The 15,001-nt window shown below is 46.9% G+C and overlaps 1 protein-coding gene across 1 annotated transcript in view; it reads left to right on the top strand.

Annotated features, from left to right (window-relative positions):
• The window catches only part of EZR (ezrin), a 57,226-nt gene that overhangs the window by 27,868 nt on the left and 14,357 nt on the right, over nucleotides 1–15,001 (top strand). Inside the window, exons 3-7 of the mRNA XM_008007713.3 lie at nucleotides 1,507–1,590; nucleotides 7,892–7,987; nucleotides 9,509–9,783; nucleotides 10,366–10,449; nucleotides 11,450–11,596. Of these exons, the coding sequence (XP_008005904.1) occupies nucleotides 1,507–1,590; nucleotides 7,892–7,987; nucleotides 9,509–9,783; nucleotides 10,366–10,449; nucleotides 11,450–11,596 (686 nt within the window). The remainder of the gene's footprint in view (nucleotides 1–1,506; nucleotides 1,591–7,891; nucleotides 7,988–9,508; nucleotides 9,784–10,365; nucleotides 10,450–11,449; nucleotides 11,597–15,001) is intronic.

The following is a 15,001-nucleotide window of genomic DNA, read 5'->3' on the forward strand; positions in this document are numbered from 1 at the left end:
TTTGAGATGGAGTCTCGCTCAGTTGCCCAGGCTAGAGTGCAGTGGCACAATCTTGACTCACTGCAACCTCCTCCTTCTGGGATCAAGCAATTCTCCTGCCTCAGCCTCCCGAGTAGCTGGGACTACAGGCGTGTGCCACCATGCCCAGCTAATTTTGTTTTTTGTTTTGTTTTGTTTTTTTTGAGACGGAGTCTCGCTCTATTGCCCAGGCTGGAGTCCAGTGGCGCAATCTCAGCTCACTGCAAGCTCCGCCTCCTGGGTTCATGCCCTTCTCCTGCCTCAGCCTCCCAAGTAGCTGGGACTACAGGCGCCCGCCACCACGCCCAGCTAAGTTTTTGTATTTTTAATAGAGATAGGGCTTCACCATGTTGGCCAGGCTGGTCTTGAACTTCTGACCTCAAGTGGTCCACCTGCCTCAGCCTCCCAAAGTGCTGGGATTACAGGTGTGAGTCAATGGCACCGAACTGTGTTTTTTGTTTTTTTTTTTTTTCTTTAAAAACAGCTACATGGCAACATTAGAAATATTTTAAGGCCCTCCCGTCTCTACCTCCTCAATTCTGTGTCTCGCCACACTGATACTATTTCCATTTTTACATTTTATTTTTCATCTCTTGTCTAAATAGATCTCACATTTGCATTGAGCGAGTATTGCTTGTCATATTTTTGATTTCAGAAGCAATTTGCCCAGTTTCTATTTTCATAATTATAATTTAATATCACGACATAATCCATCTTTGATGTGTCTTTGGACATTTCATCCTTTATCTCTCACTATGGTTTCTAAGGTTGCTTCAAAACTTCTGGCACAAAGCTCTTTCTCTCTTCCCTTGTCTGATTCCCTTGGTGCCCCTCGGGAGCCCTCCTGCCTCCTTTGGCTGTCGTAAGGCTCATATGAGATGGTGCAGGGAAAAATAGGTTAAACTATTGTTTTTTAAAAAAAAAACTGCTTAGGTTGGGCAAGGTGACCCATGTCTGTAATCTCAGCACTATGGAAGGCTGAGATGGAAGGCTTGCTTGAGCCTGGGAGCTCAAGACCAGCCTAGGCGACATAGTGAGACCCCATCTCTACAAAAAGTTTTAAGAAAAAAAAAAATGAGCTAGTCATGGTGGCACCTATAGTGCTAGCTAGTCGAGAGGCTGCGGTGGGAGGCGTTCATGTGAGCCTGGTAGGTCAGGACTATAGTGAGCTGTTACCACGCCACTGCACTCCAGCTTGGGTGACAGAGCAAGACCCTGTCTCAAAGAGAAGAGAAAAACTGCTTAGACCTAAGTGTCAGTGTGCTTTATTAAAGCAAAGAGGCTGCGTTTGGTTCACACTGTGCGCCTGCTGAGATGTCCCCAGCCATCTGCAGTCAGGAGTGGTGTGTGGCTTCCTGACTAGCACAGGAACTGATGTCAGGCGTGTGCCATTGCCACACTGAGGAGCAGCTTATGTAGAAGGTGCAGGAGGTTATCAGAAGAAAAGAATACTCAGTTAAGCGTAATTTGTTTCATTCTGTTTTCCAGATCAATGTCCGAGTTACCACCATGGATGCAGAGCTGGAGTTTGCAATCCAGCCAAATACAACTGGAAAACAACTTTTTGATCAGGTTGGTCTCTGAACTTGAGAGTTAACTCTATCTACAAAAAAAATTGTTTCGCAACATTTCAATTATTTTGTTTGCTAAGCATATTACCTTGTTTTACTCACTTGAGGTAATAGATGAGAAGGATCTTTTAAAAGGTGAAAGTATTTCATGATAGCATTATAAAATGCATTAATGGACACGTAGATCATGCCTAGGAGGTGTATGAAAGCACACAGCTATCTGTTGTATAAAGCCAGGTGGATTCAGTGTGTTACCAGGCATGGAAGCAAAGCGCTGAACAGAGTGATTGTGCTTGTCAGTGTAAGGAGGTGTGTTGGCCTGTGTGTCTCTCACCCTGTGTTAGAGACGCGGCTTCCTACCCCCAGCTGCCTCCACCTCCAGAGTAGAACCCCTCTCACTGCGTGGATGAGTGAACCTTAGTTGTCTCAGCAGTTGGTGCAGCTTCTCATTTCTAAGTGGTCATACCTGAACGTCTATGAAAAGAAGAATGAAGATTTAGAGGAAAAAATTCACTTTTTCAAATTGAAAGATTTTTTTTAAAATCAAGTATTTATTAGTGATATTACTATTTATTTATTAAATACTTTTTTCCCCTAATAACAGCTGCTCCAAATACACTTTTGTTTTTTTTTTTTTTTTTCTTTGAGACTGAGTCTCATTCTGTTGCCCAGGCTGGAGTGCAGTGGTGCTATCTCGGCTCACTGCAACCTCTGTCTCCCAGGTTCAAGCAATTCTCCTGCATGAGCCTCCCCAATAGCTGGGATTAGAGGCGCATGCTACCACGCCCTGCTAAGTTTTGTATTTTTAATAGAGATGGAGTTTCTCCATGTTTGCCAGGCTGGTCTTGAACTCCTGAACTCAAGTGATCCACCTGCCTCAGCCTCCCAGAGTGCTGGGATTATAGGTATGAGCCCACGCTCAGCCCAAATACAGTCTTAATGGCTTGGATTTTTTCCAGTCAAGGAGTGACTAAAAACCATTATTTAGTTTTTTTTTTTTTTTTTTTTTTTTTTTAAGACGGAGTCTCGCTCTGTCGCCCAGGCTGGAGTGCAGTGGCGCAATCTCCACTCACTGCAAGCTCCGCCTCCCAGGTTCACACCATTCTCCTGTCTCAGCCTCCCGAGTAGCTGGGACTACAGGCACCCGCCACCACACCCGGTTAATTTTTGTATTTTTAGTAGAGACGGGGTTTCACCATGTTAGCCAGGATGGTCTCGATCTCCGGACCTCATGATCCGCCCATCGTGGCCTCCCAAAGTGCTGGGATTACGGATGTGAGCCACCACACCTGGCCTATTTAGTAGTTTTATAGCACAGGTCAGAAGTCTTTTTCTGCAAATGGCTGGAGAGTAATATTTTAGACTTGCAGCCCACACAGTTGCTGTCATAACTACTCAGCTCTGCCATTGTAGTATTGAGAGCAGCCATAAACACGTGAAGATTCAAGCATGACTGTTTTCTAGTCAAGCTCTGTATGGACCCTGATTTTATTTTATTTTATTTTTTTTTTTGAGATGGAGTCTCGCTCTGTTGCCCAGGCTGGAGTGCAGTGGCACAGTGGCATGACATTGGCTCACTGCAAGGGTTTGCGCCATTCTTCTGCCTCAGCCTCCTGAGTAGCTGGGACTACAGGCGCCCACCACCACACCCAGCTAATTTTTTTTGTATTTTTAGTAGAGACGGGGTTTCACTGTGTTAGCCAGGATGGCCTCTGTCTCCTGACCTTGTGATCCGCCCACCTCGTCCTCCCAAAGTCCTGGGATTACAGGCGTGAGCCACTGTGCCCGGCCGGGCACTGATATTTTTATGTAATTTCCCCATCACCACCATTGAAAAAATGTAAACCCATTCTTAGCCTATGGGCTGCACAAATAGCCAGCAGACAAGATTTGGTTCATGGGCCTTAGCTTGCTGCACTTGCGTTATTTACAACTCTCTCCTGTAGTTCACCGCAGAACCAGCTTTGCGACATGTACAGCAGTGCCCTGTGCATGGCAAGGCACCAGGGCGGCACCCGTCCAACACTTCACAGTTTCAAAACGTCAGACTCTTTGATCTCTCTTATCTTTTTTGATATTTAACAGTGTTTTCTGTTTCTTAAGAAAACACTTCAGATATTCCACTCTAGCAGCCATACCCCACTAAAGAATGCTCATTTTTGGTAAAAGCTTTTTGAACACGTTTTATTATAAGTGACCCCCTCAGATGGAAATGGATAGAGCTACTAGATCTCACCTTATGGTTTATATTAGAAAACAGTCCTCTTCCCTCCCCTCTCGCTCCTGTTTCCCTGCTTGACTTTGTGAACTAAGTGGGCCAGAGGTCGTGGAGTGGAAAGGACCTTTGTGGCGGTAGTCGGTAACGCAAGTCACCGCAAGGCCCATCCAGCCCGCTCTCAGCGTCTGTGAGCTCACTCAGGTGCCAGCGAAGACTCTTTCTTGAGATAGGCGGCCCAGAATGATTCCCCATTGCTGCGTATTCCTCATGAGACATGGAGTTCAGTTTCAGTAAGACTGGTGACCACCATGAAGGCTGTGATAACTTTTCTGTGGAGCAGTTCTAAGTTCTAAAGAGAGCAAGATCTTCTTTTCTGGACTCAATGGATTCTTCTCTGGGGCCAGTAGAGGAGCAGGGCCAGGTGTGAGTTGCAAGTCCTTTGAACCATCCGGAGGGGCCCTACTGGTAGAAGTGATATTCTGTGTTCTAGCACCAAACGCAGAAATTTAGAGTGGGTGGTGACTGGGAGACCTAGGAGGGAGAATTTTAGCACACTTAGACCACAGGAGACTCCACCCATGCTTGATCATATCTCCCTCTCACTCCGAAAAGGAGCGCCCGGCAGCAGTGGGCTGGCTCCGTGCAGCAGAGCATGCGGGTGCCAGAATGTGCCCAGGTGGACGCCCCCAGGGTAAGTGCAGTGCCAGTGGCCGATCATCATGACAGCTTCCACTGTTATTTTGAGGTCATTTCCTGGGTCTGCTTTACCTGGTAGGGATAAAGATATTTACTACTCTGGGTGAGGCTGGACTTGGAGTAAAAATTTAAAAGTTTCTCCTGAAAGAGAATCCTGAAGTAAGTTAGGAGTGCTGCCAGCTGACCCTGTACAGCACACTTGCATAGGGCCCTGGTTTCTGGTGTTGGTTCTGCCAGTATGTCCCTTGGTTAGCCTCCTAGAGCCTGAGTTCTTACCTATAAATGAGACCTTCTCGAGCAAAAACTTTAAAGCAGGGTTGGAAGTCCTAGGATAAGTGGAAAAACTAGGTCATAGTTATGGAGAAGTTTCTGATGGAAAGCTCATTCCTGGACCTGGATGTCACTTGAAAATAAGGTCTTGAAGGGAATAGCTTGAAAGAGATTGGAGGTAAAGTAATCAGCTCTCCTCCCCCAGTACCCCTTTGTTACTCAGCTCTCGCCTGCAGCGCCCCCCACCCCAGCGTCAAGCCGTGGAGTGCTTTTGCTTTACCCCTGGGTCCTAGTCCAGGGCTTCAGTGTGATGGAGAACACCCGGGGCCAGCTGCCACATTGAGGAGCAGAGCCAGGGCTGGACTGCAGCCCAGGTGTCTTGATGAGCCGGCCCCCCCATGCCAGAAGCTCCTGAATGGGGAGGAGCTGCTCCAACTGTTGCTTGAGATTGAGTTAAATAGACATCTCCCACCTTTTCTTTCCTAAAAATCTGCCATTTAAAACATCACTGAGCCCAGCACTTTGGAAGGTCAAGGCAGGAGGATTGCTTGAGCCCAGTCTCCTGTAGGCTACCAGCCTGGGCAACATGGCAAAAACCTATATCTACAAAAAATTTAAAAATTAGCCAGGCGTTGTGGCACATGCCTGTAGTCTCAGCTACTCAGGTGACTGAGGTCGAAGAATCGCTGGGGCCCAGAAGGTTGAGGCTACATTGAGCCAAGATCGTACCTCTGTACTCCAGCCTGGGCAACAGTGTAAGACCCTGGCTCATAAACCAAAACAAAACCAAACACCACTGAGGCAGAGTTTGGGAGTAGACACAAATGTAGAGACTCTCCACCCGTGGTGTGTCAGGAGTCACCAATGAAGGGAATGGCGAGGGGTGTTTTTCTAGGAATGTTGGCTTTTTCCTTGTAGGGATGACCTATGGATTGATTTTTAGAGCGGACTGAAGAGAGAAAGATTGCTTAATTCTAACATGTCCCTTTGGGGAATGCATTGTGTGAGCAGTAGGATCCTGAAACACACTCTGAGCATAGTTATCCTGGAGATTGATGGAAAATTCCTGCCAGGAATTTTCCAGGAATTAACCTGCACGCAGGTTAGGGCAGCCAGGGACAGGCCTCGCTGAGAGAGGGAGGCTCTCGTTTGGACTGCATGGTATGGCCACGGGTTCTGTGATTTGCCCTGTGGAAGGGGGGTGGCCACAGCATAGCAGATGCAGAAGAGGATCCTGAGCTGTGACCCTGAAAATCAGCGAGAGCCTGACAGTTATGTCAAGTGGAAGTCAAGTGGACAAGAGATTATTTCTAACTGGTTCAGATGTGCAGGCTGAGGCTGCAGTTGGGTGGATGAAGTGAAGGATGGCATCAGAGAGCAAGCAATTTCTTAGGCATGTGGGGTTTTCTTGTGTAACTTTTTTTTTTTTTTTTTTTTGAGATGGAGTCTCAGTTGCCCAGGATGGAGTGCAGTGGCACAATCTCGGTTCACTGTGACCTCTGCCTCCTGGGTTCAAGCAAATCTTCTGCCTCAGCCTCCTGAGTAGCTGGGATTACAGGCTGGTTCCACCATGCCTGACTATTTTTAGTGGAGACCAGGTTTCACCATGTTGGTCAGGCTGGTCTCAAACCCCTGACCTTGTGTTCCTCCCGCCTCAGCCTCCCAAGGTGCTGGGATTACAGACGTGAGCCACTGCACCTGACCTCTTGTGCAACTTTGAAACAACCCAGAGAGGAAGGCCAGGCAGGTTTCATATCAGGTGATAAGATGGAGGCTTGTGAGGAACAAGACATTAACAAGACTGTATACAGAAACCTGGTGTTTGAATTCAGTTTTCTCTGTGCTTTGCTACCACAAAAACAAAAAACATAGGTTTCGCAAAAGACTTGGGAGCAAAGCACTGCATAAAAAGTCTAAATGTTTTTTTCTGTCATTCCATGATGAAGAAGCTTGGTTACAGCCTGCCCCCATCCCCTTTGGGTGAGTGGGAAGAGGGGAAGAACAGGTCAGTCCTGGGCATTTAATAAACAGACTCTTAGGGCTTTGGGGAGCCTCTGGCCTCCCTGCACCCTTCAGATGAAGAAACAAGCCCAGAGCAGGAGTTAATTTGGAATTTTAGGATTTACTTTAAGCAAATGTTCTGTATACCTGAGTTGTCATTTCTAATGTATTCAACCCTCTTTGGCATTAAATATGATAGAAACCATGTATTTGAAGGATGGTAGCATTTTTTTTTTAAAGTTTAACATTATATAGCATGGGATTTTAAATTACACATCTATGTATATGTAAATAGTCAAACTTGTCTGAGACTCGGTTTAGATGATGTTCAACAAGTGTCCACGGCGAGTTCGACTATCACTGCTTTTCTGTTTCTAAGACACTCATGAGAATAAGCAGCTCAGGACTCCTCTGTAATGCACAACAGAGACTTCAAAATGTGAAATCCTTGCTGTGACCTAGGGTCAGGATTCTACCTTTGCTACATCAGAATGTCCCATTTCTGGAGGCCTATAAGATGCAGGTTCCTCTGGGCCCCCCTGTGCATTGACACCCTTCCGTCCCAGAAGTTTGCCACTGCCTGTTTTCCTACGTTTCCTAGGACTTCTTTGTCCCTGTTCCTAGTAAGTCAGACCCCTGGGCCAGCTGGCTGAGAGGCAGAGGCAGGCAGCCAGAGGAGGCTCAAATATGGTGCTGGATACTTTAGTCTTCCACATGAGCACACCTGACGGGCAGCGATGCACCCACCACACTGTTCCCTGGGGGGCTGTGGGCTCCCATGGTTCCGTGTGTGCTGGCCATACCTGCTGAATTTCATGCAGGAGAGCATCCTGGAGTACAAAGGAGTAGGAGTGAGGTTTTCTAAGATTCGAAGGTAGAACCCTGAATCTGCTCAAATTTGTATTAAAAATAAGTTGTTCATGGATTTGAGATAATAGCCTCAGTTAGTAACAAGTTGTTTGAGAGAGTGCTAAACAGGTGTTGCTCAGTGGTTGGACTGAGCAGATGTCCTGGTTTCCTGGGGACTCTGCTAGACCATGTGATGAATGACAAGCCAAAAGCTGTTGCCCTTTTGAGTGAGTTTCTCATGACTATTGGGCCTCTCTCTCTCATGCAGGTGGTAAAGACTATCGGCCTCCGGGAAGTGTGGTACTTTGGCCTCCAGTACGTGGATAATAAAGGATTTCCTACCTGGCTGAAGCTGGATAAGAAGGTAAGTCAGGGTTAACTATTTACAGACTGTGGATTGAGTGTTGGTCTGCTTTGTTGATAAGGAAACGGGAGCAACTCACCGTGTCTCTTGTTTTCTGTTCCTTTTTGTTTGTGTAAAAGTTTTTACAGACAAAAATGGTTGCAAGTTTCCAGTAAATGGGGATATCGATTGGAAATCAGATCCTGGCATTTCTCCATACAGCTCACTCATCGGAGCACATGATGGTTAATTGCATAACTTTTAGTTGACCTTAGTTTTTTTGAATGAGATTGTTAATCTTATAAACTGTGAATCATCCACTATTTCGTAAGAACCTGTTATTGCTTTGTGTGAACCTGTGACAGATTATCTTCCAACTTTAAAGATTGGATAATTCCATTAACCAACCATAAAGAAAAGTAGTAAGATAAACAATTTTTCTTCAAACTCTTTGAAAATTATCCTTTTTTTTGAAACCCCCACTGTCCTCCCACGTCACAGCAACAAGTTAGAAAGATGATGGGAGGTGGGGAAGAGTGGAGGAGGAGGAGGAATTCTTAAGAGTAAGCTTTAGGGTCCAGGGCCCTATTGGCATGTGGCCAGATTCCAGGTCACTGTGGGGTCATTTCCAAATTTGAGTTCTCTAGGATTGATAGCATCATCCCATGAGGAATGGGGCTTAGTGAGGCAGTAGCTTTGATTTCCAGCTGAGTGCAAGAGTGTGATAGTACTTGTTTACTTGTTTGTTTGTTTGTTTTTGTTGTTGTTTTGAGATGGAGTCTTGCTCTGTCACCCAGGCTAGAGTGCAGTGGCGTGATCTTGGCTCACTGCAACCTCCACCTCCCGGGTTCAAGCGATTCTTCTGCCTCAGCTTCCCAAGTAGCTGGGACTACAGCTACATGCCACCATGCCCGGCTAATTTTTTTGTATTTTTAGTAGAGATGGGGTTTCACCATGTTGGTTAGGCTGGTCTCGAACTCCTGACCTTGTGGTCCGCCCACCTCAGCCTCCCAAAGTGCTGGGATTACAGGCGTGAGCCACTACGCCCGGCCTATTTTTTGTTAGTTCGTTGTTTTTTAAGAAGAGACAGGGTCTTGCTCTGTCACCCAGGCTGGAGTGCAGTGGCGCCATCATAACTCACTGCAGTCTCGAACTCCTGAGCTCCAGGGTTCCTTCTGCTCAGCTTCTTGAGTAACTGGGACTATAAGCATGCACCACCATCCCCAGCTAACTTTTAAAAAAAAAATGTTGTAGAGATGGGATCTCTTCTGCGTTGCCCAGGCTGGTTTCAAACTCCTGGACTTAAGTGATCTTCCTGCCTTGGCCTCCCAAAGCACTGGGATTATAGGCATGAGCCACCATATCTGGCCTTTTGACTAACCTTTTTTTGTCTGGAATGCTAAAAAGATTACTTTAAGAATAGACTTTATCTCCTGAAAACTGGCCTGAGGACCCCATTGAGTCTTGGTTAGAAGCCTGTGTTGGGGACAGTGGGCCTTCGTCTTCCGGATTTGTGTCAAGAGTGTGGCTTGCTTTGTCCAGGTGTCTGCCCAGGAGGTCAGGAAGGAGAATCCCCTCCAGTTCAAGTTCCGGGCCAAGTTCTTCCCTGAAGATGTGGCTGAGGAGCTCATCCAGGACATCACCCAGAAACTTTTCTTCCTCCAAGTGAAGGAGGGAATCCTTAGCGACGAGATCTACTGCCCCCCCGAGACTGCCGTGCTCTTGGGGTCCTACGCTGTGCAGGCCAAGTTTGGGGACTACAACAAAGAAGTGCACAAGTCTGGGTACCTCAGCTCTGAGAGGCTGATCCCTCAAAGGTGAGCACAGGGTGACCTGGCCTGGGCAGGAGCAGTCATGCCATCCTCGGCAGGGAGAAGCAATTACATCAGAAACACAGGGACTTTGCCAGTGTCAAGTGCTCCTTCACGCTGGGACTCTAGTCATTAAGGCACTGACCAGCGACCTGAAACATAGCCAGGGAAGGCGAGCTGCCATTCCTCATGGAAACTAAAGCGCAGCCGTGTCCTGTGGGAACGCAGCAACATAGCAAACTTCTCGACCTGACTGCTTAGCTCCTCCTGGGTTATGATAGGTTGGCCCCTGTGAAATCTGTTTTTATTTACTAATGGTCACAAAAATTATCCCATTTGGAAGAAGAGGCCACTTAAAATACCTTCTTAGTTTTTCCAGCCTAACTGAGTTCTTGTTCAAAATGCTTAGTCTTCCAGATTAATTGTCATGAATAGAAATGCTACACATCAGGAAATAGAAACCAAAGCTCTTTGGGATTGATTGATTTGAATGGAAAGTAAGGGTTTGAATGTGGGTGGTAAGTGGTCCTCCTTCCTTGCCTGTCACAACCCTTAAGGATGACAGTGCTGTTTCCTTTTGCATTCCAGAGTCATGGACCAGCACAAACTTACCAGGGACCAGTGGGAGGACCGGATCCAGGTGTGGCATGCAGAACACCGCGGGATGCTCAAGTGAGTGCTGCGCCCTGCTGTTAGGATCTGGCCATCTCCGTGCGCTCCAGCGTGTCTTTTCCTGTGACTTTAGGTAGTGCTTTAAAGGGCTCTTTGTCAGGCCTTGTGAAGACCTTGAGGGAACTGAGCTGAAAGTGGGGTTTCCTTAGGGAAGAGGTTTTTTTGGAAAAAAACAAAAACAAAGCTAGGTGTCTTGCCTGGGGAAAGAAACAGTTTAGCTCAAGCCTTCAGGTTCTAAAAGCTTATGCCCTCCGTTTGTAGAAAGTGTGATGTCTAAACTTCATTTTAGTCAGTAGGGCATTGTTCACCTACAATCGGTGTTATTTTTCTTCTGTCAAAGAAGTGCTAGTTTGCTCATTATATGAAGGTAGTTGTCTTACAAAATGTATGTAAATGAAAAAGGATCCCAAGTGAGAAATCCTGATGTCAGAGAACCTGGACGTGGGGCTGTTAATGTAAGACACGGCCAGACCACCAGATTCTGGGTGTTCTTGTCCTAGAGCCTTGTCTCTGGCCTAGTCTTGCGACTCTGCATTATTTCAGCCTCTGAAGTTTGTTTGAGGTTTGAGCCTCAAATTTTGTGCTTCAGGGTTTCCTGTCTGGCCCAAGCATCCTTTGTGGAAGAAAAACAACTTGAAACCCATGGGGAGGGTTGTGGGAGTCCCAGACGACGTGTGGGCAAGAGAAAAAGGAGGATTGTGCCGAGTGATAAAACTTAAAAACCTGTGAGAGAAGCCAGTGTGAATCAGTTCTTCCTGAAAGTTTGGGGTTTGGTGGTGAGGCTGCAGGGCAGCACGGAACCCACCCCAGGCATAGCTTCCGGGCTGCCTGGGTCCCCTCCTCACCAGTCTGCTGCCTGGCCCCTGCCTATCTGCATGCAGCACACAGCATTGAGCCCATCCTACACAAGGCGCCTTAATTTAAAAATACTGGAAAGGTTCTAGTGTTCTGGATATTGAGTGCTACCAATGACTCTGCGTGTTTCACTCTCCCCAATTAGAGATAATGCTATGTTGGAATACCTGAAGATTGCTCAGGACCTGGAAATGTATGGAATCAACTATTTCGAGATAAAAAACAAGAAAGGAACAGAACTTTGGCTTGGAGTTGATGCCCTTGGACTGAATATTTATGAGAAAGATGATAAGTGAGTTGAAGTTCACAGTTATCTTCAGTAGGTGGGGTGGTGGGCCTGGAAACAGTGGCAAAATGGCAAATTTGTGGGTTATTTTTAAAGTTTTTATTTAGCAACTTACTATCCCCAAGTAGGAATCTTTAAGGGCTTTTGGACTGCTGTGGCCTGCTCAGAGGGTGGTCCAGAGGTGTGTGGGTTATCCTCTCTCATGGTGGGCAGGGCCAATAGTGGGCGCAGACCTGGGAGAGGATGGCAGAATAGAGCAGAGGCTGCCTCTCCTCCCCCTGCCTCTGAGGTTCCACCTCAGCTACCTGCAGGTACCAGCACATCCATCCATAGCTACTTCACAGGCAGCCCAGCTAGTGCTGACTCCTGGCTCGAGGTTTGTGCTCATCCAACCAGGAATGTTGATGGTGTGATGAGAGACTTGAAGAGCTGTAAACAATAGCTTGTATGTGTGGACACTTTAGCTAATAGTCTGCAGGAGATATCTTAATTACCTCACATTTAGTTAATGTTGTTTGTTGAGTGAGGGCCTGTAAGCAAGCTGGGTAGTGCAGCAGAGCCAGGCCTCTCCACAGGGACAGACAGTCCTGCTTTCAGATACAGGGCATTTGCCTGCTTTCTGCTGAGGATAAACAGGGAAAGTCACCCTAGTTTGTGAGGGCAGGTTTCCCATGGTGAGTCCGTGACATCAGCATAAGCCTAGATTCTAGATTGATCTGATCAGAAGATACCTGAATTTAAGAGGCAGAAGGAAACTACTGGAAAGAGAAGCGAGAGGCTCCTGACTGCCTCCTGACAACTATCTCTGCCCCGATGGTCCACAGTCAGCCTGATTGCTCTGCAGGGCTCCCCTAAACAAACCCTCTGATGGCCTCCAGCTTCAGGGGCCTGGCAGAGAAGGTGCCAGGGCAAGAATGCTCCTGGGGTCTTTCTGCCAAGCCCTGCCTTTTGGCCTGGGTTCCTGCTTTCCATGTAAGGAGCAGAGTGGCCCAGAGTTCCTGGATGTACCTGGTTTCCTTCCCAGCCTCATGTTGTTCCTTGAAATGATGGCTCTCCCCATTTCCCACTTGAGGCTCACCCATCTCACCTGTTCTCAGGTATTTCTGTTCTCAGCTCCCCCACATCTCAGGTTCCCCAAAAAATCCTCTCTGGAGTTCTCAAAGGGAGTGGCGCTGCTCTCCACAAATGACCTGCACATGAGTCCATCTCTCCATTCGCAACCATGTGGATTCCTGCCAGAACCCAGGGCACAGATCTATTTCACTTGGGGGTCAGGGACCTATGCCAGCTGTGCCCAACCTCCTCTCACTTCCAGGGCCCACGTGGTGATACTGCACAGGGAGGGAGGCAGGCGCTGTCTGCTGGAAGGAAGGTGCCCATTAGGGATGGAGTTAGTTACGCGATCCAATGTGATTTACCTGTCAGAATCACAGGAGCTCCTCAGAGAACCTGGAAATGAGATATTGAGGACTCTCGGTTCGCTCCTACTCTGAGTGTGCTGGATGTAGCACAGGTAAAGAAGCAGGAAAAAGCCAGGCACAGCGGCTCACACCTGGAATTCCAGTACTCTGGGAGGCCGAGGCAGGCGGATCCCTTGAGCTCAGGAGTCTCAGCCAGCCTGGGGAACATAGCAAAACCCCATCTCTACCAAAAATTTTAAAAAATCAGCTGGCTATGGTGGTGCATGCCTGTGATCCCAGTCACTCAGGAGGCTGAGGTGGGAGGATCACTTGAGCCTGGGAGGCAGAGGTTGTAGTAAGCCAAGATTGTGCCACTGCACTCTAGCCTGGGTGACAGAGCGAGACTGTTTCAAAAAAATTTTTAAAGAAGTGTGGAAAGTGGGTAGATACAGGAACTTGGAACCAAGACACCATCTTTCTGGGAGACCCCAGCGCTGAAGCCGTAGCTCTTAAGATAGCCATGCCAAGGAGCGGTGCACAAAGTCCTCGTGGGAACGTATGTGGGAAACTGCCTCTGTCTTTGAAATCTCTTGAATGACCAGATTTTGTAATGTGGCCAGGCCAGGGCTGTCCAAACAGGTTTTTCAACCTGCAGGAAAACAGCCATGAGCAGGAACTTGCTGATGTCAGCTTGTAGCTGCCCCAGCCCACGTAAGTGTCCGTTTCTTCCAAGTAAAAATGTGAGCTGTGTGCCCTATTTAGTACTGGTCTAGCTCTCTGCTATCCCTCCCCCACCATTGAGCGGTGAACCTGGCAACTCTCTCAGATGGTTCTTTTCCCGTAGAGCACACTGGGGTGTTGGGCAGGCTCACTTTCTGCCTCTCTTCTCCCCATTCCTGAAGGCACACCCCTCTCTTCACAAAAAAAGCATTTATGTAGATATTCAGTCAATTAATAGGCCCAAATTCTTTCCCTTTTGAACAAATATTGACGACTTGGTAGCAGCATAAGCAGGAGACTGTCCTGAAGTCTGAGGAGCGCTGAGAACAGCCAGCTGTTGCGCTGTTACCTCTCTTGGTGGAACTAGGAGAATCAGATATGCCTGAAACAGTGTTCAGGTGAGAAAGCTAACCTGTTGAATATGGAAATTGAGCTCTAAGAGATTTGTACTCTGCAAGTAAAGTCTCTATTTTATTAACACACTTACCTGTTTAGTACTAAATAGGGTCTGGCTGGAAATCTGTCTCTTGGGGTCCCCTTTTCATTGTACACATAACCATTAAGTGGGAGCATGTAGGACTATTTGTCATCTTTCTTTAAACCTTTAGTTTGGACTAGGTGGGAGTATAAAGAGGGCAAAAACAGGTAAGCGCCCTCCTGACTGGCATTATAAGCTTGTGAGCAGAGGAAGTTCAGTTTAGCTAGGTTAGAATTTGAAACCTGACACTCTCAGACCAAAAACAAAAACTAGACGAACCTGATCTATCTGTAGTCCTATAAAATCACTTTTTTTCCCCTTAGCTTCATCCTCCTTTGGGCAGATTTCATCATAGAAGTACTTCTGTAGGTAGGAGTTTCTGGAAGTGCACTAGGTCCAGGGCTCCCATCTTAAAGGGAAAGGGCGCACGGGGAGCTTGGAGACTGGAACAGGAGCCACAGAACATGTGTTTTCTTTAAATTCCTTGCAGATAAGTACTCAGGGCTTCACTTGCTGTCTCACGTCTCTTTCCATCTGCACATCACTTGTCACCCTCTGGCCCTCTAACACATTTCCAACAAAATTGCAGGCATCCATATCCTTCCTCAAAATGAAAGTGCATATGAGATACTAGAGGTTGGTTATGTTTTGTTCTTTTGATGTAAAATTTAAATACAATGAAATGTAATCTTAAGTGTTTATTTGCTGAGTTTTGACAGATATGCCCGAAAAATGCAAAATCTTAAGACATATAGAACATTATCACCCTCAGCTGCATATTTTGTATTGAAATTTTTAAATCAATCATTCTTG

The sequence above is a fragment of the Chlorocebus sabaeus genome, chromosome 13, assembly GCF_047675955.1.
Source record: "Chlorocebus sabaeus isolate Y175 chromosome 13, mChlSab1.0.hap1, whole genome shotgun sequence".
Classification (NCBI taxonomy): domain Eukaryota; kingdom Metazoa; phylum Chordata; class Mammalia; order Primates; family Cercopithecidae; genus Chlorocebus; species Chlorocebus sabaeus.